At 30.0% G+C, this 25677-nt stretch overlaps 1 protein-coding gene across 1 annotated transcript in view; it reads left to right on the top strand.

Annotated features, from left to right (window-relative positions):
- The window catches only part of Hyccin (PI4KA lipid kinase complex subunit hyccin), a 47780-nt gene that overhangs the window by 9183 nt on the left and 12920 nt on the right, over nucleotides 1-25677 (top strand). Inside the window, exons 3-6 of the mRNA XM_075362077.1 lie at nucleotides 5705-5839; nucleotides 12763-12888; nucleotides 14369-14586; nucleotides 20444-20575. Of these exons, the coding sequence (XP_075218192.1) occupies nucleotides 5705-5839; nucleotides 12763-12888; nucleotides 14369-14586; nucleotides 20444-20575 (611 nt within the window). The remainder of the gene's footprint in view (nucleotides 1-5704; nucleotides 5840-12762; nucleotides 12889-14368; nucleotides 14587-20443; nucleotides 20576-25677) is intronic.

The following is a 25677-nucleotide window of genomic DNA, read 5'->3' as shown; positions in this document are numbered from 1 at the left end:
TATTGACAGAAGGGAAAATGGAAGAAGTGTGTGCATTACTTAAACAGTCTCCAAGGAAAGTTTTGTGTAAATTATCATCGCAGACAGGAATATCATACAGGAGTACACGAAAAGCCATAAAGGAATTAAGTCTACATGCATACTGAATACATTGCATACAGGAACTGAAATCCCCAGACGTACTGCTGGTGGTTTATCAACCAGGTGGATAGTAATGGAATGGGCATACTGCATAATGTATTTTTTTAGTGATGAGGTGCATTTTCACCTTAGCGGTTACATCAATCATCAGAACAAGAGATATTGGTCAACACTAAATCCTCTCACAGAAGGTAGGAAGTTTGATGTGTGATTCTCGATAATGAATAGTGGACTCGATTTTTTTTTTTTTTACAAAACCTTAACAATCCAGCATACTAGGATATAATTATGTAATTTGAAACTTCTTAAGCCTGATGAATGCTCTTGTTACCTGCAACAAGATGAGGCAACTTGCCATACATCCAAAAACACCATGGAATTTTTGGAAGAAAGTTTGGTGACTGCATGATCTCAAAAAGTATGTGGCCCCCTTGTTTCCCGTACTTATTGTCACCAGACTCCTTTCCCTGGGGTTTTTTGAAAGGACATGTATATCGAGCAAACTCATACTCCACAAGACCTGGACTGAGCCATTACTGCAGAGGTGAATTCAGTTAGCCTGGTGTCATATGAAGGGTTCAGAAAATATGTTCCGTTTGAACCCAAGTTCAGGAGAATGGTGGACATTTCCGACACTTGCTGCAAGACATTACCAGGAGTGCATAACTACATCCTATGAATCAAATTAAATGTAAGTATCTCTGTATTATAGTCCATAGTGGAATTATATTGTCTATTATCATGATGTGCATGATAAAATGATTGCACTGTGTAAGCTGTATTTGAAACAAACCAAAGTATAGCAATAGTATTATAAAGAGATCACACAACCAGAAGAAACCCCCAACCGTTTACTTAGATGATAACAACAATAATATCCACAGCAACAAATTTCAGGATAATATTCTAAGGCCATTATCCTCAAAAGAATAATAAAAAAATTATTCCATTTTGCTTACTATTCCATTTGATGTATCCTTTTGATATGAGCCAACCCAATTATACTTTTTGTAAAAGTTAAATGTTTCATTTACACTTATAAATAACACTATTTAAGTAAATAAAAATGTCCTCTGTTGGAGGAATATTTTTTTATTCTAACTGCTAAAATCTGTTCACTGACTCTTGGCTAGTTCTTTATGATTTTCATGCAAAAACTGTTGCTAGCACCCAGTGTGGGAAAAAGATGTACAGATATTGTTTTTGTTTAGATCCAAATGAAATCGTCTTGTAATTGCTGCCAACCTTTTCTTATGGTAATTCCGTATATATGAACGATTAGAAATGGAATTTATTTTATTTCCATATTGCTATCAGGTTTTTACCTTTCTACATTTATTTTAATAAAATTAGCTCTTGTATAAAATTTTATAACATTATTATTAGTGTTCGTCCTATGAAACAATCATTTTTCTTTTAATTGATGTACTTTTCTTTTTTGTACTTCTTTCACATTATGAATAAATTAAATATCCAAAAAATGTTGTTAAAAAATAGCATAATCTTTTTTTTAATTTAGTATTTTTTCTTTCATTATGACTACAAGAAGAGCAATATTTCATTTTTATTGTATTTAACACTATCTAAGGCATTTGTATGACCTAGTTAATTATATAAACTTTTGTAGTCGCACAGGGTCTTAATCTGAAATTTTTCATTTGACATACTATGTAGCCCATCAAAGTAAAGGTAAAAATTCTATAATAGTATTATGTTATATTTAATTTTATAACACATTAACTTTATGGTTTTTATTTCTTTAACCTATGAAAACAAACTAAATTTATGTGCAGTTTATAATTAGATTAAAAAAAACTTGTCTAAGCCACATTAATTTTATTATATATTAAACTTTCAAATTTAATATATATAGTAATCTTTTTTTTTTAATTTATTTCTATTATATATTTTTTTTATTATTTATTAAATTTTTTTATTTTATTTAGACTAAATAAAAAACACTATCTCACATGAGAAAAGTTAGGTTTGTTATTATTATTATTAGTGGTACCTGCCCAACATTATTCTGGTTATCATTGTCATAGACATTTTCTACTTATTTTTCATGCACATGTTTTCTTAATAACTATCATATTTCACTAAAAAAAATTTAATTGCACAAAAAATATGTAGATTAAGTCTTCAACCCCTATAAACTAAACACTGAAAGAATATAAATAAATAACAACATGGTATAGAAGGTAACAAACACATTCTGATTTATTAGTGATTTGAGGATGTGTGAAAGGATTTTTTTTAACAAAATTATCATGTGATTGTTGTAGAAAAATTAAAATTTGTTATAGTGTTATGAAATAAACATTGTTTATGAACATAAATATTAAGAATGGAATAAACTATTAAGTGTTGCCTTGCAATTTTTACAAATAGGGCTAAGAAAGAATGTAATGTACGAGATCTGTTAAAAAAAAAATAACCAAAAATTTTTAATTACACGCCAACAGAGGTATTTAGTGACGTGCGATTGGCAACATTGTGTTCTGCATAACCTTTTCTGTAACCACATGGTCTTGGATTGTTGATATATTTAGTTTTTGTGTTATCATTTGAGTGCAACGTGTTATAAGTGTTAGTAGCGTGCAATGTGAGATTTTTTGATGTTTGAACTTTTTTCTCGATGTCGTAGCTGTAAATCCAGCTTTTGTCTCCCGTTATGATTTTTTGCATGAATGTTTCATTGTCACTGGCTTGTTCAAGAAGTTGCCAATACATGTCCACTTGATGTTCTTTCTGCTATTCAGTCATCAAACTAGGAACAAACTTTGCTGCAACTTAGGGCATGTTGATATTTCAGTCAAAATGTCACTGCATTATCCAATTGAGATGCTACCTTCTTCTACAAGTTCTCTGACAGTCAGTCAGCGATTTGCATGCATCAGATCGTTGATTTTCTGAGTGTGGTTGTCATCAGTTAAAGTCAAAGGTCTTCCTGGTCGAGAGTGATCTTCAATGGATTAATGATCACTTCAAATTGTGAAAACCATTCGTAATGTTGCATACAACCCTGAGCATTATCTCCATAAGCTTGTTTCAAAAGTTGCAACTGTGAAAGATTTCCCTGTGTTCACGCAAAAATCTTGTGTTGTATCGTTGCTCCTGAAAATCGAACATTATAAAAATTGCTACTAACACTTAAACATGTTGCTCTCAAATAACAATAACATGAAAACTAAATGAGATATCAACAATCCAAGAACATGTGGTTAAGGTGAAGGTTATGCCGAACACAATGCTGCCAACCACACATCACTAAATATCTACATTGGTGCGTAATTAAAACTGGTCGGTTATTTTCTGAAAAAAACTTTGAATGAAAAATTTATTTCACTTGCTACCTTCAAATATGGAATCCATGTCTAAAATGGCTAATTTGAACACAAATACTGTAAAATACATTGACTTTTTAATCCTAAGATTCCATGTAATGAACTACTATTTGGGTACAACTTAATATTAAAATTTTCAGGAGCGAGACAGCTATCTACACAGGGGGAAATTCTCAAAATAGATGAAAATTAGTTTTGTAAAATTATTAAATAGTCTTATTTTTTATTTATATGTTTTTCCATTTTACTGTCAATAAAACTTTTATTATAAATTAATGGAAAGCTTTTAAGGCTTATGATTAGTTATTAAATTAAAATTGATCATCTAAATCAAAATTTAATTTTGTTACATATTGATTGGATAAATATCAAGTAGGAGGGCTAAACATAAACTAACATGCAGTCAAGTAATAAAAATGAAGTAAACTGAAGAAACTAACTATATATAAAAGTTATATACATACTTTTTACTCCTCAACTTAGTCCCAGCTTAAATTTGTCATATTGTTATATCCACTTGTCTGTTTCCTTGTCAAAGAGTGGTGCTGCCCAAGTACCCACCTATGAGATCATCATTGCTTTTGAAGTGTTTAGTAGCCAGCCAATTCATCAGTTTTGTGAGCAGATGAAGATAGATGGTGCCAAATCATGTGTTTAGTACACCCTTAGTGCAAGCAGTGTTGTGATGCCATACATTGTCATGCAAAAAAACAGTCTTCTTCATTGGCTTCCCTTATCGTTTATTTTGTATTGCTCTCATAAGCTTTGTCAACATTTTACAATAAACATTTGTGATTATTGTTACACTCAGCTAAATAAATTTTGTCAACAAGATTACTTACAGCCTTGGAACACAGCCACAATTTTTTGTTCAAATTGGCTTATTTGAATTTTTGAGCTTGTTTGGCAAGTATGTTTGTATCCATTGTTTGGCTGTTATTTTGAACAAATCCATGTCTCATGTACAATAACAATACTGTCAAGAAATTCATCCCTGTTTCTCTGGTATCTTCTATTTTTTTCTACTTTGTATCTGTAAGTTGTTTCAGTACCTTTTGTGCACAATACGTATGAAAACCAAATTTTTTTCTAATAATGGACCTTGAAATTTGAAGAAAATTTGCATGAAGTTCAAAAATTCAGAAAAAATTCATCACTCACAATGGAATGTCACCCTCTTTCTTAATTATCATGTAGAATAGTTCGCCTTTCCCTGAATTTCCTGTACCATTCTCTTCTAAAACCGTCACTCATTACATGATTATTATAAATTATGCACTGCCAATTATGGATTGTAGCTGCAGATATTCTTTTTGCATACAAAAAACAAATAATGCTATGTATCCCACAACTGGCGGGAGTTCCAACAGTTGCCTCTATATTTCATCATATACTACTTGAATGATACAAAACAAAGTGGCAACTGTAATGATATTTAAGCATAGCTGATTAACACTGCGCATGTGCTATATTAGTAATTCCAGATCGGAGGTTGATTTATAAATAACCATGTATTATGAATTTTTATGTGAATTTAATATTAAAAAAATAAGTGAAAATAAGGAAGATTAAAAATCCCATTTTTAATTATTTTTTTTTTATGATCAAGCAACAAATTAATTTGTGATTGGCTGATATCATTTGGGCTATTATTTTTATAAAATTATAGATTTAAAAAAAAATTTATTTTATTATTTTATAAAGAGATACAAGAAATTCACTCGGATAATTTTTGGTAAAAGTTGTTAAACTGTTGCTGAGATTAAATTATCATCAATTTATTTTGCATATTTTTTTATTTTAGTTTTATATGTGTTGATAGTGGCAACACTATTAGAACTGTTTATTAATGATTTTTTATTGGATCATTATGTACAGTTTATGAGGATTATTTTTAAGTATATGTTAATTATATTTTAAATTCTATTATCCCATGAAAGTACTCTCCTGATAAAATTAAGGTAAGATAAGTTTTATCTCGATATTCTATGCTGTGTGCTTTATATTAATATAATTTAACAATACAGAAAGATAAGATGAATCTTAAAAGATTAATTTCATTAAAATATATGTTAATAATATAAAATATGTGAATTACATTTATTGTATTTGCTTGTATATGTTTATTGAGTATGTTATATATAATTTTTGTGTAAATTGTTATGAACAAGTAAAGAAAAATAAACTAAATTAACATACTATTTTGTGTTGTTCAGTTGATTGAAGATGTGTGCAAGACATTGTATGTGTTCTATCGGTCAGAAGAAGTTGACCTACAGAGATTCACACTATTATTCTTACCAACACTTATTTATGTATATCTTAATGCAGTTGCACATGGAGAGAAAAAGGTGAAGTAAAAATTATTGTTTGTAATTAACATGATACAAAGTTTTTTTACATATATCCTCTGTGCTGAATTTCTTTTTTACGTTTTCTAGTTCAGATAACCCATAATACATGTATAAATTCATTTTTGTGAAATGCAATTTTATTGTGATCAGGAAAGAGATATGCACCTGGTGTAATTAAAATAAGATGCATAAACTTACATGTCCAACTTTATTGTGCTGTAACTATGCTTGCCACATATGTGTTCCCTTACCCAGAATTTATATTTCGATACAAGACATTTTTTCTACATATACCTCTATGCTTAAACATATATATGTTGAGGTAATGTTTTTTGCAAACAGTTTATGTACTAGATCTCAACAAAAAAATGTGAAGAACAAATTGTATCACAACTTATTTTTATATAGTATTGTTAATAATGTTTCATATCTTATTGAATTCATCCTGTAGAGTTCATTGTAGGATAAAAACAATATGTCTCATTAAAATGGGATCCCTATAGAAAAAATAGAAATGACCAAGTAACCCACACCGTTACTAGATTTATTTTCAATTGAAAACACACGGGAATCTGACCATACTTGACCTGTCCACTGAAAGAGATTGAAACATCTAAAAAATATAACTTTAACCAACAATGCTAAGAATTTTAATGAATTACTGATTTTCACTTTTATCTTTTCATTTGAATAGTTTGAATTTTGTACATAATCGGATTAGATGAGTTCTCTCATTAACAGTGCTTCCGTACCTTTTTCACCTTCAAGAAGATTTATGTTAGAAATGCACTCACTGAAAAAAATGCTTTTTATTCAGGTAATTAGGTTGCTCTGTGTCCTGTGCATTTTAAATGGAGCTTACCTGAAGTTAAAAAAAGGACAAATATTGGTCCAAGCAGGTATACACAAACTTTCATGCAATCTGAAGTTAACAGAGGTGATAAAATCAGTGTCAGATCGGAGTGGCTACCATATGTTAGAATTATTTGAATTTTCCACATTTATCAGTTACATTGCTAAATGAAAATATAAAATATATACAAAAATTCTAAACGCATACTATAATACAAAAACTTCACATATCTAAGCAACCCAGTTATTTCCAAATAAGAGTATAACTTACTCTGAAATCTCTTTCGGCAGACCAGTCTAGTATGGTTGAAGTCTTGTGTGTTTTTGATTGAAAATAAATTTCGTAACAGTGTGGGTTACTTGGTTGATTCCATTTTTTTCTGTAGGGGTACCACTCTAAATAAGATACATATTGTTGTTTTTATCCTACAACAAATTCTACAGGATGAATTCAGTAGGATACGAAATACTGTTAAGAATACCATTTAAAAATAATTAGTGATATTTTTTTCATCACATCTCTTTTGTTGAGATCTAATATATAAATGGTTTGAAAAAACATTACCTCAACATAAATATGTTTAGACATAGAATTGTATCTAGCAAAATTGTCTTAGATTGAGATATAAAAGAAACTTCATGTAGTGGGAAAATGATTGAATGAAAGTTTAAGCTTGACAGTATGTTTTGATTTCATTTTTTTCCATAGAGTTGAAGATGGAACTGTCCACAGAGTTCCATGTAGTGCAGACCATAGTCATACCTGCTCCTACATAATCTTTTTGTAAAAAAATGAATGATCACTAATTTTGAAAATAAATTTGGATAAAAATGAAACTATGTTGAAGGAAAATGATTGAATGAAAGTTTAAGTAACTGAATGTGTTTTGATTTCATTTTTTGTGTAGAGTTGAAGATGGAGATCCATGTAGATAAAGTTAACTTTCTCCTAAATAATTTTTTTTTGTAAAAAAAAAGAATGATCACTAATTTTGAAAATAAATTTTGAGACAAATTTCTGTTTTGAAAAAGCATGGTTGTATGCGTGAACAGTGTACAATATAAATATTGAATAAATCATGAAAAATACTTGACCGGATGTGTTTTAGATATATATAAAAATTTTGAGGCCCAAAGATCTCCAAACTACATCAATTTCATTGAATTTAGATATACATGTTAAAATTTGATGAAAATTGTTTGAGTTGTTCTTGACCAATCAGGATCAGCTGATCATCTTGGTTGGACCACTTCTGAAGTCTGAATATTTTTTGAGTAGTTACTGTGGAACTTTGAAGCACTCCAATAAAAATACAAGAATGCTAATGAAAAACTGTTTTCGCATAAGATTACATCTTTATTTTTAGGATTCTTAAACACAATTCATATATCCAAAATCATTCTTATTTATTTAATAAAATGAATTTGAAGGTACAGAAGGTGTCAAAAAACCTATTTTAAAGATTATAGAGGTAGCGTCACCGCTACCTCTTTTGTTAAGTTGTCATATTTGCCAGAGGTGGTGCTAGCGACCCCCCTCCGTATTATTAGTCGTATGCATTGTAGTGAAATGGAGGTACAGTAAAACCAAGCATAGAATATATATCAGTTGGAGTACACTGGAGAAGTCTAGATTCTGTTGGTACAAATATGCAGTATTCTGTGTTTTATTAATTCTATTTCATGGTGGAATACCAATTAATATATGTTCGTGAATAAAGTGGATGTCATAAAGGATAATGTGTATAAACAATATTAATATTATAAACCTTGTTGTCTGATGTTCATTGCTGCAAGAAGTACAGAATAAAGAATGGGAGATGTGTGTCTAATGTATGAACTAAGCAGTTTCTTTGGTTTTCCCACATCAGATTTAATGTTGGGGTGTTAAGTTTTATTTGTTTTGATTTGATGCAAAAACAGGTTGCAAATGGTGAAGTTCAGCAGTGTTTAACTTTTTTTTTCTTATATGCAATGTATTTTAAAATAATAAATTTAATTCTTAATAACTCATAACATTTACTATTACTAATATTTTAATTCAGTAATGAACATTTATTTTGCTGCTATGAGACTATTTTCTTACGGTTAATTTATTCAAGTAAATCACTTCAAATGCTGTTTTCACCATATAAATTTACATAAATGCATTAGATTTCTATTTTTGTTTATCTCATACTCCTTTTTTCCATCACTGGCCAAAATTATCATGAATTCCACTATCTTGAGTGCAAACTTGTTTTTGAGGTAAAAACATAGAATAATTAATTGATCATCATCTGTATAAAGTCCACGTCATCAGTATTTCTTTTTTTATGTTTATATATGAAGGCCACATGTCCTAGGTAGTTGTGGTCAAGGTACAATACACTCATGAATAATAGATATTTGTTTGTTTATAGCACACATCAAAAGCACTTAACCAGAATTTCATTAATAGCTGTATTAATCAATGATAAAGTGCCACAATTAAGGGATGTGTCTGAAACATTTTTGACAAGCTTTGAACTAAGGTTGTACTAAGTATTGAAGTTAGAGAAACAAAAATATATATATATTATTAAACAGAATTCTGTTTAATAAAATATACAGCTGTGTTACGAAGCTCTCCCAGGACTTTCATAACGTCATGAAAATAATGGAAAAAGTTCATATAAACATATGTTCTAAAACGCTTTGTTTGCAAACAGCTAGTGAAAGATTTTGTTCAGAGTTCAGCTACCACATTGAAATAAAGTTCTGAAATTTTTAGGATGTTAATTAAGGGGGAGAATTAGTAATTTCTGGTATTTGACAAATACAGATAGATTTGACAGATAGAATAAAATAGGTTCCAGAACTGTATCTCAGTAGTTTTGAGAAATCTGGGGTGAAAATCAATAAATTGGTGTAAAAACCCTTTGTTTGACATACAATAATATTGTTTCTTGTATTTAATATATTCTTTAATTTAATCGATTCTTGGAATTAATGTGGTAAGTTTTTAACTTATTTATTTAATTTGTTTTGGTGGTTTGAATTTTATTATCACACTGGTCAATGTATTAATGAATAATATGAGTTTTTAAAAGATTATATACACAATAAATATCGCTTATAGTGACCACCAAGGAACCGATGATTTTAGGTCATTATAACCAATAGTCACAAAAACTGATGTCAGGAAGCTTAGTGATACTACTTTAATATGCCATCTATACAATGTAATACAGTAAAATAATAATCATTAAAAATAATAATAATAATTTCCATAATAAAATAATATAAAAATCAAAAATATGCAATATAAGTACAAATATGGTAAAGTAAAAGATGAGAAAAATTGTAAAAATTACTTTTTCTACAAAAAGTCAGTTATATTGCTTTGTTTCATACATTTTGTGTTGTAATACAGTTTTTGAAGCTTCTTTTCTAAATGAAAACAAATACTCTTTGTTTCTTCATTAGCAATTTCTGTAAAACTGAGAAACTGGCAAACGGTTTTCATTGCCACTAAAACTTCTGGAAATTTGGCAGGTTGATGTCTTCATCGTTACCTTTGTTGTCATTACCTACGTCCCCATCTATTTCTGCTATTACTGAAGCCACTACATCATGTGTTACAGTTTCACACATTTCTAAATCTTTGTCAACTTCTTTGTAATCTTCAAACAATGCATTTGACAATGATTGGTTTTGTAGACTATTGCTCCATTCTGCCAAAGATTCTTCTTCACATGCGGCGTCAGTAACTTCACCAGCCTGTGGTAAAACTCCTGCATGTCGAAAGCAATTTTTTACAGTCAGCAGAAAAACCTCATTCCATGATCTTTCTAACATAAATTATAGCATCCAGAATAGCTATTTGTGTTTCCTTTTTTTTTTATTTAAATCTTGTATCATTTGTCACATTAGGTGTTTTTTGTAGTGGACTTTTACCGACTTGATCACACCTTGATCTAAGGGCTGTAAGACTGCTGTTGTTTTCAGCGATAAGAAGCTTAACTTTATACACGAAAGATTTTAAATGTGTGGATGAGCCGGACAGTTGTCAATGAGCAGCAGTATTTTGTCATTTTCAATCTTTAATTCACAGTCCCATTTTCATAACCAAGACATAAAGATATCACTTGTCATCCAAGCTTTCTTGTTACTTTCATACATAACAAGAAGCAATATCAAATTTTTAAAACATTGTGATATAGCACTTTTCCCTATAACCAGAAGTTTTTTTGTCAGTTCCAGCTGTAGCAATTAGTACTGTTAGTCTTTCTTTTGATAACTTTCCCCTGAACACGTTTCACCTTTAAACCGAAGGGTTCTTTCTGGCGACAGTTAAAAAAAAAGACTGGATTCATCAGCATTAGATTTTTTGTCTAAATAGCCCTCTTTTAATTTTGGCCAAATTGTTTCTAGCCATTTTTCTAACACACCGGTTGGAGCTGCTGTGGCCTAGCCACTTATTCTTCCTGACACAATATCATGACACTGATGGACCGTTGTATCCAAGCTGAAGTTATTTCACGTGGTTTACTGAATTTTTCAGAAAATCGTTCGCCTTAGTTTGCAATATAGGGCCACTAATAGCGATATCACTAGCCCTCTAGTATTTAAACCATTCTAACAGAACTTGGTCTACATCATTATGTTGACAGGCCGTAATTTTTTTTGATTTCATAGAATTTGTTTCAAAATTTTTCTTAATTTTTTCACAGTACTTCAATATCTTTGATATTGTCAAATGACCTACACCTAATTCTTGGGCAGTATCCTTATTAATTTCACCATTCTCTAACCGCCAGATAATGTGCGCCTTTTCCTCTTATCCTGAATGCTTTTCGTGAAGTCATAATTAAATCACTATTAAATAAATTACACGGATACATAAAATAAATACTGTACCCGCACGATATGATACACTCACAGCAAAAGATTAATAACAACTGAATGTTACTGCTTTAGTTTACAATAATCTGGTACAGGAAGAAGATAAGAAAAAAAGAACTATAGTATATATGCAGGTAAAAAGGAAAAGGTGACTCATTTTAACCATTAAAATATTTCTGTAGCTACAATATAGATTTACTATGTTACTGACGAGTCACTTCCATCCTTCATTATAAGTGATAAAATGTTGCATTACAGTAGAGAAAATAAGTCATAATAACCGATATGACATTATATCCGATGTCACTAAAAAAACGATACTTACTGGTATTAACAGCAAACCAAACCAACCAAGAGACAAGTTTCTGGTCACTATATCTGATATTTCATTATATCCAATGTCACCATAAACAATACTTACTATATATATTTTAAAAACAAATATTTAAATCTACCAGATATAGTTCAGTTTTGAACTGTATCCGGTGGATTTCAATATTTGTTTATAAAATAATCTATTTGATATAGTGATGTGTATAATATTTATTAAAAAAATATATATTTGTGTCATTACTTTTATTAGATTGTAATAAAGTAATTATGTGTATTTTGATGTCATTTTTCAATTTATAATTTTGTTTAAAATTAGTTTATAAAGCTGAAGTAAAATATTAATAATAAACACTCCTGATTTCCAGATATTGTTTAAATTTATCTTGCTTGCTATTAATGGAAGTATTTTTAAATAAAGGTGATGACTTCAGCAGTGTGTAAGTGTTGCTCCAAAAGCTTGAATAAACTTAAAATGTTATACATTGTGCTAAATCCGTCCCAAACAAGCACACCAGTTTCCTGGCTCAAAGAATGAACATCTGCTTATTAATTTTGTTTTGTGTGTGGAGGTATTATATATTTTCTGTACAGGAAATTAAAAAAAGGAAGTTTCTACTCATGAAGAACATTTATACATTATACATACATAAGTTGCTAGCAGTTACATAATTACTTTTATGTCACCAAAAATATTATTGCTTCTAAGTTTTTAATTTGAAAATGAAACTTAAATCTAGTTGGGTGAAAATTTGATTTTTCTCAAGGATTTCTTTGATGTAATTTATTGTTTGACGAGATTATTTAAATTTAATTGAAACTATGTAATTTAATTTATGTTTTATCAGTTTTATTTATTTGTTTGGTTTCAGAATTGTAGAGCAGTTGAAGCATTACTGTTGGGAATGTATAATGCTCAGGTAGTAGATGATAATGGACAAGCAAAAGTGTTATCTTTTCGTTTACCATCTCTTGCACAGGCTTCTATCTACCATGAGGTATTGTTAATAATTCAAGTTCTTTTTTATATTTCCTTTTTCATATTCGTTTCTTATATATGTATTTAAATGTAGTAAGATATTTATTTCTGAAATCTGTTGTTTTTAAAAATATAGGCTTGAGGATTTTTAGGTAGCAAATTATATATATTTCTCATTTCATCTAAACATATTCCTTATTGGAGAACTAATGAAGTGCATTGATTAATGAATGTTGGGGACAAACCTTTTGGTAAGTTTTGATTTAAGGTTATACTAAATATTGAAGTTAGAGAAATAAAAATATATATTTTATTAACAGAATTCAAAAATGGATGCAGGTTCTGTTTTTTTAATGTTCAACCCTTGTTTTTTTTAAAAAGTTCATTGTTTCTGATTATTCTTTTTTTAATTTTATAGATGAAATTCCTCTGTTACTTTCTATTGAATGTTAATTTTGTTCTAGATAGCTTTAGTGGAGGATTTTTTAAATTAATAATTGCATGATCTACAGAGACAATTTTTATGTATATTAATTTAATAAAGACTAAAAGTAAAACTAACTAATCCACCACAGTACAGAATCTAATAATATTTGTTACCTTATTATTACTTCTTCATTTCTACATCAAAAGCGCTTTTGAGGATATTTTCTTGTCAGTTGATCAAAAAATTAAAAACTTTAAAACTACAGACAGTACCTGTAATGTAGTGGCTGGCCACAGGCATATATAGGAAATGTTTAAAGATTGAAAAAAAAATTTATGTTAAGAAGATTTAATTTTAATTTTTACTGCATATTTTACACTACATATCCCATGATTTTAATTTTTAATGTGTGATTTTTAATTTTTTGATCAATTGATGACAAGGGAAAATCCTCGAATGCACTTTTTGAATGAACAAATGAAGAAATAATAATAAGGTAAGAAATATTATTAGATTCTGTACTGTAGTGGATTGCTAAGTTTTACTTTTAGTCTTTAATATTTATATGTCATCATCATTACTTTTATTGTAATAAATTAATTATGTATACTTTGATGTCATTCTGCGATTTGTAATAGTTCTGTGTGAAAATTAGTTATAAAATCTAAAGTTAAAGACCAATAATACACCTGCATTCCAGATATTGTTTAAACTTAGTTTACAGTACACCCTAAAGGTTACAGGATTGTTACTCTTCTAAAAATTTCCTTGTAAATAAATAGCTCCCTCTTAGAAATTAGTTACGACCGTCATATCTATTTTATCATATTCCACATAAAGTTGACACATTGGTGTGTTATAATGATGATTTTCTTGAAATTATTCTGCATGATTTCTTATCAAAATTTTAAAAATTACATCTGCAGCTCTTTGTAAAAATAGAATATAATAAAAACTATTAAAGTTTTTTTCTTTGCCTTCATCTTGAATTTATAGAGTTACAATTATACTCATTTTCATTTCTTTTTATTGTTATTTAAATATATTAATACTGGTAAAATATTACTTTCAGCCGATGAGTTTGGCACCTGCTTCATTGACAGAGAGTGCATTGAGAAGGTTAGAAGAATGTAATACGAAACTAGTAAGATGGGGTCCACTGCCTCAAGTTGAAAGAATCGTAGCCCAGAATAGATTAACAGTTACCACTGCATTATTATTTATATATAATCAGCAGCTCAGTCTTTTGCCAAAAATTGCATTAGAACAACTCTGTAAAGTTGCATCCAAGTTAGTATTTTCTTCTTTTTTTTTTACCTCTTCTTCAATATTTTAATTATTGTTACCATTATAGTTTGTTTCCATTTTAAATCCTTTTATTTTAATGTAATTTTTTTTTCATTTGCTAAGAATTAATATTAATAAGTTTTTAATCATATTTCTTTTAAAGAAATTAAATTTATTTTAAATAGTTTTATGATTTCCTGTAACTTTTCTAAGTTTTTCAAGAAAAAGTATTGTAATATTCTTTAAAAATTGTGATACCTATAAAGGGAATTACAGTGTTTACCTATTGATGATAAATAAAGCACAATTGAGAATAAAAAACATGTCCTCTAAAAACTTGTTCAATATTAATATATTGTTGGGACAATAATACATAAGTTATATTTATTTATAATAATTACAATATAGATTATGGTATGAAAATTGTAATAAAAGCATTAGATTATGCATGAAATTTTATACAGCAGCTTAAAAAAGATCTTACATCCAGTATTGAGTTAGAAATTGTAATATTGAATGAAATTATTGTTTTAGACGGCAGTGTTCATGACATATTGTGACTAACTTTTGTTCTTGTTTTTTCCTTGACGATAGCAACAGCTGGGTATTTATCTAATCATGGCATTTCAAAATGTCTGTCTTTGTAGACCAAAAAAATAGAAAGTTTTGTATTTTGCTTCAAAAAATTGTATTTGAAAAAGTCTATGGTAAGATGATAATGAAAGAAACACAGGTTAAGAATGGAGGCAAACCTGTGTTTATAGGTATTTTGTAGGAATACCCATTTACTATCTATCATAAATGAGCAGTGGTTGTGTTCATAGTGATAAAGGATAACTGTTGAGAAAATAGCTAAAAAATTTTAATATCTCAATTTTTAGAATGAGAAGCCACATCATTCTTTACAGTTATTTTTAAAAAATGCATTTTGTTTGTCAAAGCATTGATCCAAAAATGTTGCTTGCTGACCAGAGACAGAAAGAAAAACCTTTAATGGGTTTAGCAGGAAACATTATAGCTGATCAGACAGTTTTCTGAGCAGTACTACAGTATAAAAGACTGTAATAATGTATGATCTGTAAACAAAACATCAGTCTTCAGAATGGAAATTATCTTTGCAAACATAAAATATTGTTTATGTCAGAAGAAAGGAAAGAGTTATGTGGGGGATATATTTTTTTTATTTGCAGTGAACTGTTGATGATGAATGATTATCTGTAGGATGAAGTCAGAATGTAGCATTCTGAAAAATTGTAAACAAACTAGTTTGTTAGTTGCATGACAGTATGGTAGTAATGTGCATATATATATATATATATATATATATATTTTTTTTTTTCTTCTCAAAACCTTTATGAATATTATTAATATGCAGCAGCTTATTGATACTACTTTGAAGGAAATGTGATGTGAAATTTTTAAATACAAATTTTTAAATGTTTGTAAAATAAATTATTCTGGGATAATTTTGAAGCAAATTTATTTAAATGCTGTTATTCCCAAATGTTTTTGATTCTCTGAATCTTTGCTGAATCCAGATTTTCCCAAGTTGGCTATGTTTGATTCTTCTAACTAGTACACATCGCAAAATAGCTAATAATATTTTATAAGGGTTTGGTAAAAATAAATAAAACACATTTTAGATTGCAAAAAAATGTAATTGAACAAATTCAATTAATAACTTAGTAGAATAGACGAGCCTATTGATTGCTGTACATTTTCTCAAATCGTGGAGTTAAACTGGACACATCCATCCTCATTCCTTCTCCATTTTTATTTTCACACGATACTTAGATTTTGTCAAAGAGCCAGTTTCACACAAATAAGAAGTTGGAAATGGAATCAAAATCTTCTGAACTTCACCATTTAGGAATGGGCATATATTTTTACTAATACCTGAAATTCAGTTAATTCCGTGCTGCTAAATTTTATTTGCAATGTATGTCACAAGACAATTCAACCATATACTCATCGTATGCAGCAGTAAATTCAGATGGAACAATGGCATAAATGGATCTTGAATTCATGCAGATTTATCAATATGACCATTTTGAAGATATTTCTCAAAGCAGATGATTTATGATTCTTTGAAAATGGATTTCATACCTTGAGAGAAATCAACTCCAGTGGAGGTCTAAAATTGGTGAAACAAGGGGTAGTATTCCATGCCTTTGTCTTTGTTCATTTTTCTCTAATACATAATTTTTTTTTAAAGGGGAAGGGAATTGTAAGAGGGTTGCATTCAGTTTTATGGAATAACCATATCCCAATGAAAATTAAACATAATATTTTTAAAACTAGTTGAAAGCAGTGTGGCATATGGATCTGAGTTATGGACTCTACATGTAAGAATGAAACAGATACTGACATAATTTTTTTTTAAAGGGGAAGGGAATTGTAAGAGGGTTGCATTCAGTTTTATGGAATAACCATATCCCAATGAAAATTAAACATAATATTTTTAAAACTAGTTGAAAGCAGTGTGGCATATGGATCTGAGTTATGGACTCTACATGTAAGAATGAAACAGATACTGACAGCTGTAGAGATGATGTACTGGAAGAGATTTTGCCAAGTTACACTGATGGATCAAAACAGAAGTGATAGAGTAAGAGAAATTATGAAGGTATCATAATTTCACATCATCTTTGATAGAGAATGTAGCAGTTAGATGGCACTATGGTATGACCATATGTGCAGGATGGGTCCAGACAGATTGCCTACTCAAGTTTGGGAATTGCAGCCATCAAACAGAATAAAGAGAGGAAGACCACAGAGGATATGGGGTCATGATGTGGTGAAGAGTACGGAGGAGCGTGGTTTATTGGACAAAGCGACTTAGGACAGGAAGGCTTGGAGATTAGGATATAGGAAATGACCATAATGGCTGTAAAAAAACCTCTGATTTATAATAATTTTCTCTTATTGATTTAAAAGGTGCATGTTGCTTTCCTGCAGGGAGAGATTCAAAGCATTCATCTTTTCAAAAATGTCACATAAATATGAGTTTTACCTAAAACTCTTCATTCACAAAATGTTTACTATGAAAAATACCAGACATCATCAAGAAAATATAAATCTTTTTTCTGTTCAAACATACATTACCACAAGAAACACATCGCAAAGTGTTGTACATGAAAGACATTGTTTGGAACCCATATCCTTACATAATTTTTTGGAAAGTCTTGCCTTCAACAGGCGAGTTTTTATAAAGTTTACTACATTCACTGTATATTCTAAGACCTTTTCTTTTTCTGTTTAGCTTTCAGAACCACCATAAGGTATTACTTCAGAGGATGAATGAGAATGATACGTATGAATGTAAATGAAATGTAGTCTTGTACAGTCTCAGGTCAACCATTCCTCAGATGTGAGGTTAATTGAAACCCAACCACCAAAGTACATGACATAAGACCAGTATCCATGATCTGCTATTCAAATCTGTATAAAAGTAAAAAGCCTTTAGTAAGACCTAGTTCAATGTAGGACTCAGATATTTTGATGCAACTGCTTCCCTATGAATAATGCAGTGGGTCTACAGTACTTCTTCAGGGGCTTTGTTTCAAATAAAAGACTGTAATCCTCCATAATTGCCAGACATAGAATGAACACCATCAGTATAGACACTGATGCACACTCCAAACTATTTAAAAATATAAAAGTATCAAGGATCTCGAACAAATCTTGAATCATTGCACTAGGAGTGATAACTTTTAAAGAAGAGGTCTTCTACAATGTTATTGCCATCTGTAAACTGTATACGTCAACTCAAGTGAGCACCATTATTTTTTTAGCCTCATCCAGCTGCAAGCCAAATTCTCTTGTCATTTTAATTCTTCATTAATTGATCATTGAGGTCGTTTGTTATGAGCTGTGTTCTGCAATTAATGGTGTTACTGACAAAGGCACTTATAAAAGAAGCTTCCCAGCAGAATCATCAATCATAATGTTCACCGTATCTAAAGCATCTGGTAGAATGGAGTTATGCATTATATGGGGTTTCATACAGTTTGCTATGTACTCCATTGTAAGAAGCTAGCTCCATTGTAAGAATGTACACTTTAGAAATCACTGGTTTAGTACAACATTAAAATTTGTATTTCTGTTAAATACTAGAGTTATTAATTAAACTGTACCTAACTTTAACTTCGGTTCTCTGAGAATACATTTATCAGAATACATCCTAATCAGATTTTAAAAATTTCTTAACTATAATTTTTTTTAGAGAAAAAAAATTTTCTTTTCAGTTGTATTGTAAGGATATGAAAAAAAGATCATTTTTGATTGTGGTGAAGAAAAATATCTTTCCATTGACTAACATTTATTTATGGAACTTTTTATATCACAGTATGAAATTTTCTAAAATTATTTTCACTTGCTTTAAGAGTTTCTAATGATGTTTTACTTTGATTACCCTTTTTATTATGTTATGTGTGGTTTATTTATTTATTATAGCTGTATACAAAAATGTATCATTGTAAACATTCATATTACACCTGGGAGCCAAAAGGTCTGTATGTAGGCCTAAAAACAAAAATATGCAAAAAACTGGTAGTGATACTAGAAACTTAGATCTAAGACATATATTAGAAATATTGTTTTCATTGAGTGTATATTGCTATTGTGATCTTACTATATTACATTATCATATTTAGTGTGTTTTCTGTATTAAACTATTTGATTAACTCAATCTTATTCCTTTATGTTTTTAAATTCAAATCTTTTAATTATTGTTGTAGCAAGTTTTAATTTTTAGTTCTAATAAATTCAAGATTATTTTGGCCACCCTTTTTATAACATTTAGGTAATATTGTAATTTTACTTCCTTGTATGAAGTAAAGGAAATATTGTAATCGCAAAAAATTTCGGTTTTCAGATTTCAATGGAAATATCCATTTTAACTAGTTTTGGTATGACATCTGTATGTATGTATGTATGTATGTACATATACATACATACGTAATGTATCTCACGTAACTCAAAACGATTAGCCGTAGGATGTTGAAATTTTGTATTTAGGACTGTTGGAACATCTAGTTGTGTACTTCCCTTGTTGATTACAATTGACAACCAAAAGTTCCAAAAAAATGTGGATTTTGGACTTTTTCTTAACTGCAGTAATAAGCTCTCATTGACAACTTTTCAATGATATATCATAAGTGGTACTTATTTTCATTGGTTCCATAGTTATAGCCAAATTAAATTTTAATCAATGAAATATTTGGATCTTGTAAGGGGAAGAGACTCAGTTCAAATCACACTTCATCTCCCTTTTTTTTTAAATTTAAAATATTGATTTATTAATAATTATTATGCTCATTTGTGTGGCTAGTACCCCAATGCTGATTCTTTAAATGAATGTAAAAGAAAATATTTTAAGATTGATTGATATTTATTTTCAGAACAAATAAATAAATAGAATGTTTAGAAGTCCTGTGCCCTGTAATTTCCTTTATGAATTAAGTTAATACGTACATTTGATTTATAAAATAGATTGATATATCATACTTTAATTGAAAAATAAGATAAATGACTGTTAATGGTTAGGATTCTACATTATGAACAAATGCATTCCAAATCTTAACTGAATTGAACAATATAGTACATGTACAACAATTAATATATTGTGAGAAGGAAGAAAATTACAGGATCACAGGACTCTTAACAAAATAAAGAAGAAATAAACTTGATTACAAGCCTTAACATTGATGAAATATTTTCTTGTTTGTTAATTTTCATATACATTTCATATCTACCAAAAATGTAATTGTCCTTTCCTGAATATTTTGTAAGTAATATATTTTGGTTATATATTTATAAACTAAAAATGAGATTAATTTATTTTTTGACTTTGTTTCAGGCTTGTAACTCAAGGTTTTAACAAACCTGGTAAAAGAGTATCTTACAGTAATGAAGTACCTCGTGTGCTTCCTCGTATTCCAGTTACACCGCAACTTCTACTTGAACTTTTGCATAGTGTTTATTTTGCAATGTAATTATATTATCTTATTAATAACCAATTGATATTTATAACATTAATAATTCTATTATAACACAATGGAATATCTTGACCGTGAAGTGATGATTGTTTCTTGATGTTGGTCTTTGTTTCTTTAATTATAGTCAAGATCTTAATACATTTTATTTTTTTGTAGAGCAATTGTATAAACTAAAAGAATTTGAATAACAACAGAAATGATACCTTTTTAAAAGTAAAACAAAATTATCATTTATAAATAAGATGATAGTAGTCATGACTTCAGTTGTTATTCATGACTTCAAAGCAAAATATAACATAGATGATTTACATTAGGTGTAGAGAGTAGTAAATATCTTAACATTTCTACAAGAAAGAATTACAGGTAGACAGTTTGTAAGAGTGGTATTTATGCCTAAGTTAAAGTAACAGTGTAATGCCTGCTGATGTTTTAGCAGGCATATGTGTTTTTATTGTCTCATGTTATTGGTTCAACAAAGAATATTGAAAGGTTACATGTACTAAAATTTTTACTAATGCAATTTATTTACTCTGTAACTTACCATTTACAAAATAAGTAAATTATATAGGTCACAAACAACAATTTTGACTTTGCGTAGAATATTACAATAAGTAATAAAAAATAAAACAAAATTAAGAAGTGCTTATGGCAGTCGGATAACAAAATTAGGAATAAACTTATACAATATTTATTTTTTTCTACTACTTACAAAAATAAAACTAGCTTACACTTATCAGTGAATAATGACACCTTGTCTCCTGTTCACAACAGACTTACCAAACGGGTTCTCATACGTAACTCGCTAAATAATACTACCCCAAAATGGAATTTCTCTTGACTGATGCTTGACTGTTACTGCACTCACTCTTCAAATTTTTTGACGCTGTCCAATTTGTTATTGACCCTCTGCAATATTTGTTGCTCCAGGTGTAGGACTTGACCTGTCATAACAGTAACAGATTTATTGTTCATTCAAGTGTAATGGTTTTTATTTTCTATACCGTTCTAGAAATTCTTTTTGTTGTTTCTGGATTTTTCTCTTTTTAAATGTATTAATTTATATTCTTCATTTTTCTGTTTTTTTTTTTTATTTCTGCACTTTCTATTACTAGAAGCTTCTCTACAAATAATATTTTTTTTACATATTTATTGATATTGGTTATAAAAAATAAATCTGACCTGTTTTAATAGTCAAATTTACTTTTATCAAGAATGTTTGAGATGCCCATCGCATCTTTTTTGGCAGTTTCATATGTGCTTGGATTTTTATAATTTACTTTGGTTTTGAACTTTTAATGTTACTTGCTGCAACATCCTATTAGAAATTTATTTACATTTTTCCAAAATCTTCAGTTAAATTAAAAATATAATTTTACAAGTGGTGGCTGAAATGTAATGCATGTAACTTGCTCTTAGCATTGTAAATGAGATAAGTCACAAATGAAAAAAGATAGACAAATAAAACAAATATCACATAATAGTTCATTCTATTTTATACAAATACTTACATTTATTTTTTCATATAGTTACCATTTACAGCTACGCATTTCTCCCTATGTTGAACCTATTTGCTCATTCCTTCAGTGAAGAATGCTAATAATTTTTCTTGATCTGTGACTTCACTGCAGCCTTTAGTTCATCATCTATGGTGAAATGAATGTATTTAATATCCCTCTTTAATTGTGAAATGAAGTGAAAATCACAGGCAGCCAAATCTGATTAGTATATAAAGGGTTTGGAATAGGTTCAAATTTCAGCTTCATGAATGTTGCTGGTTGCACACAATGTTTGAGATCAGGCAGTATTATGTTGCAGAATTATTGGCTCTGTGGATTGTCAAACATGGCGTACACTTCTCCTAAGTTGTTTTAAAATCTCTTTTATTTTTTACAGAATTTACTGTCGATTCAGCTTCCAGTTACATAGTGTTAGTATAATCTCAGAGCACTGGAGATTTTTTTTTGCACAGGGTTGTGTTTTTAAATTTTTTTTATTGTGATGACTTGGTATCAGTGTTTCATGTTTTTTTCTTTTGGGTCATAATGATGCATCAAGTTTCTTCTCCCATCACAATATTGAAAAAGTATCTTGATAACATTTCAGAAGCTGTTTACAATATTTCTTTTGTTGTTTATTCTTTTTTGTAAGTTTCGTGGCACCTACCACAAACAGATTTTACAGTACCAGATGCAAAATGATCTCTCCTAATCATTCTTTCGTCACGCCTATATGGTGGCAATGTGTTGTGTGATGAATTGGTCATTTTGTATCAATTCATCCACCTCATTTGGTACTTATCAGCCACATATTGAGGTTTGTGAGGTTCATGCTCAATAATCGCTTTACCAGCTTCTGATGCACAAAATTTTATTGCACTCCTATCACAGTACTTTGATCAGTAGTTTCATCATCATAAACAACTTTTAGTTGATGAATGTCACTAATAATAACTTTTCCACTGTTAAAAATTCAGTCCCTGCTCGTTTTAGATGCATTGACAAAGCAGGTGTACTTGACGCCATAACAATGACAACCAGCAGTAACTGAAAGGGAGTGAGCCAACAAATTTTGGTATATTAGTAATAGGAGCAGAAAACTACATGATGGCAACACTTGTTTCTTTGTACAACATTTTGTTTTCCTGTTAAATTTTAGTGTGCATTATATTTCAGCCACCCTGAATATTCTGCTAGAGTCTGACTAATTCACATTCTATCTAATAAATGAAAATGGTGTCAATAAATTAAATATTTATGAAATTATAAATTTTATTTATATTATTTCCTTAGAGACTGTAAAATAGCATACTTTTATTACTTCAATCTTTTATATCTGCATAGGATCATTTTAGTCAGTCCATTATCAAAGTCTCTGAAGGGACTGTTCTTCCCAGTACTTTTTCATACGTTGCGATTTTCGTGCCCCTTCTGGTGTTGAAAATGTTCATGTTTGAGTTTCTTGTGAGTGTGAAGAGACTGTCTTTGTCCTTAATTTTTTCATTTAATTTTATCTTGTCTCGTGTCTTCTGGTGCAAGACCAGTTTCTTTCAGATCCTTTCTTATTTCTCTGATCCATTTGCATTCTGTCTGTGTTTTTCGAGTTGAGAGTTTACTATACCAGTTGTTTCAGAAGTTTCGGATCTTGCATCCTCATGATGTATCCAAAGAATCCTAGACTCTTCTTACGCATTATTACAGTGATGGGTGATGGGTTCTAATTCTTTGTACATGACTATTGGGCACAATTCACCACTGCTCATCTTTCTGGTATTTTTTTGTTGATGCAGGTTCTTTCAATTCTTTTTTCGATTTTCAGGAGTCTGTTGGTCTTTGATTATTCCTTCAGGTGGAAGAGTATTTCTGCTGCATATGTATGTGGCTTCTGGTTTTATAACTGTGTTGTAGTGTCTTATTTTTGTGTTTATGGATAGACATTTTTTACTGATGTATACAATGTTTATTTTCGTGCTTTAGCTATTTTTTCATTCTTGTTTGGATTAGGTTTTTTCATTTAGGTTGCCTGTTATTACGAAGGTGAATCAAATATAAGTGGTAATTTTGCTATTTATGTAGCAAGCAGTTGCAAACAGTTGTATGGTGGTGTGGGGGGTTAATGTTCAGTATGTTAGAGAGGGGAACCAGCTTGGTTAGCCTCCTCCATTCTGTTCTATCTTCAGTACAACCACGAGTGAGCAAGATGTTTCTTCGTCTGTTGCATAAGGTATTTGACTAATAAAGGTGTTAAACCTATAAAAATTTTAACTTCCTTAAAGGTACAGTTTGGGGATGCCTGCACTGTCCCAGAACCAAGTGTATTCATGGACCAGACAATTTAAGGAAAAGCAAAAAAGTTTAGAAAACAAAAATCATGATCAACGCCCAAGGTCAAGTCTCACAGCTGACAACATTTGTGCCATTCAAGAGCTTATTGAAGCTGATTGGTGGTTCACTGTTGAAGAAATCATGTCAGAAGTTTATATCAGCTATGGGAGTGCTCAATCCATTATCACTGATCATATTGGCTTTAGAAAAATTAGTGCTTGATGGGTTCTGAGGTTGTTGACTGTAAATCAAAAACAGGTCAGGTTGGAGATTTGTGAGAGACTTCTGAATTGATTTCAGCAAGAAAGAGACGATTTTTTGAGGCGCATCATCACATGTGATGAGACATGGGTCTGTCATTACACTTGAGTCAAAAAATGGTGAGTAAGGAGTGGGGAAGGAAGGATGAGGGCTGCCCAGTGAAAGCCAAAACCCATCTGTCGCCCGGAAAAATTCTTGCAATTTTTTTTTTCTTTCTCAAGGGGAGTTTTACTCATTGATTTTCTCCACAATCAACAAACGGTGAATGTGGCTTACTATTGCCAGCTGCTACAATCAACAAAAGCTGCCTACCAAAACAAAAGACAAGATATGCCCATCAGAAATGTCACCCTTCTCCGTGACAACACCAGACCAGACACTGTGATTTTGACAAGAGATAAATTGGAAAAAGTGCACTGGGAAACCCTCAACCACCCTCCCTATAGTCCAGATTTGTCGACTATTTTTTTGTTTGCGTCCTTGAAAGAATTGCTTGGAGAGGAACGATTGATGTCAAGGAGCGAGCATGTGCGCAGTTGGTTGATGACTCGTCTTCAAACTTTTTGTGAACAAGGAGTATTCAAGCTTCCAAATTGTTTGTAAAAGTGTGTAGATCATGCAGGAGACTATATAGGAAATGATGAAGGTATAAATTGTGAATATTATTTATCAATAAATTTATAAAAATAATTTACAATTTATATTTGATTCACATATTTTTCTGAGGTATTTAAATTGGGTTACTCTTTTGACTTTATTACCATTTATGTTTACTTCTTTTAATTGTGTTGGTTTTTGGGGCATATTTCACTCTTTTTGAATGATATTTTGAAGTAAATTTTATTTAATGTTTTGCAAAGCATTTCTGTGTTTTAGCTTCATTGATTTCATTTGCTAGCAGTGCCAAGTTGTCAACGAAACCAAGGCAGTTTTTTTTTTTTTCGGGGGGGGGGGGGTCCTTTGTGAGCCATTCCTCTTACCATTCCCAGAGTGCAGTTGAATAGTAGCAGTGA

The sequence above is a fragment of the Lycorma delicatula genome, chromosome 4 (genome assembly GCF_047948215.1).
Source record: "Lycorma delicatula isolate Av1 chromosome 4, ASM4794821v1, whole genome shotgun sequence".
Classification (NCBI taxonomy): Eukaryota; Metazoa; Arthropoda; class Insecta; order Hemiptera; family Fulgoridae; genus Lycorma; species Lycorma delicatula.
Note: the sequence above shows the minus strand (reverse complement) of the source record. Positions and strands in the feature narration are given on the sequence as shown.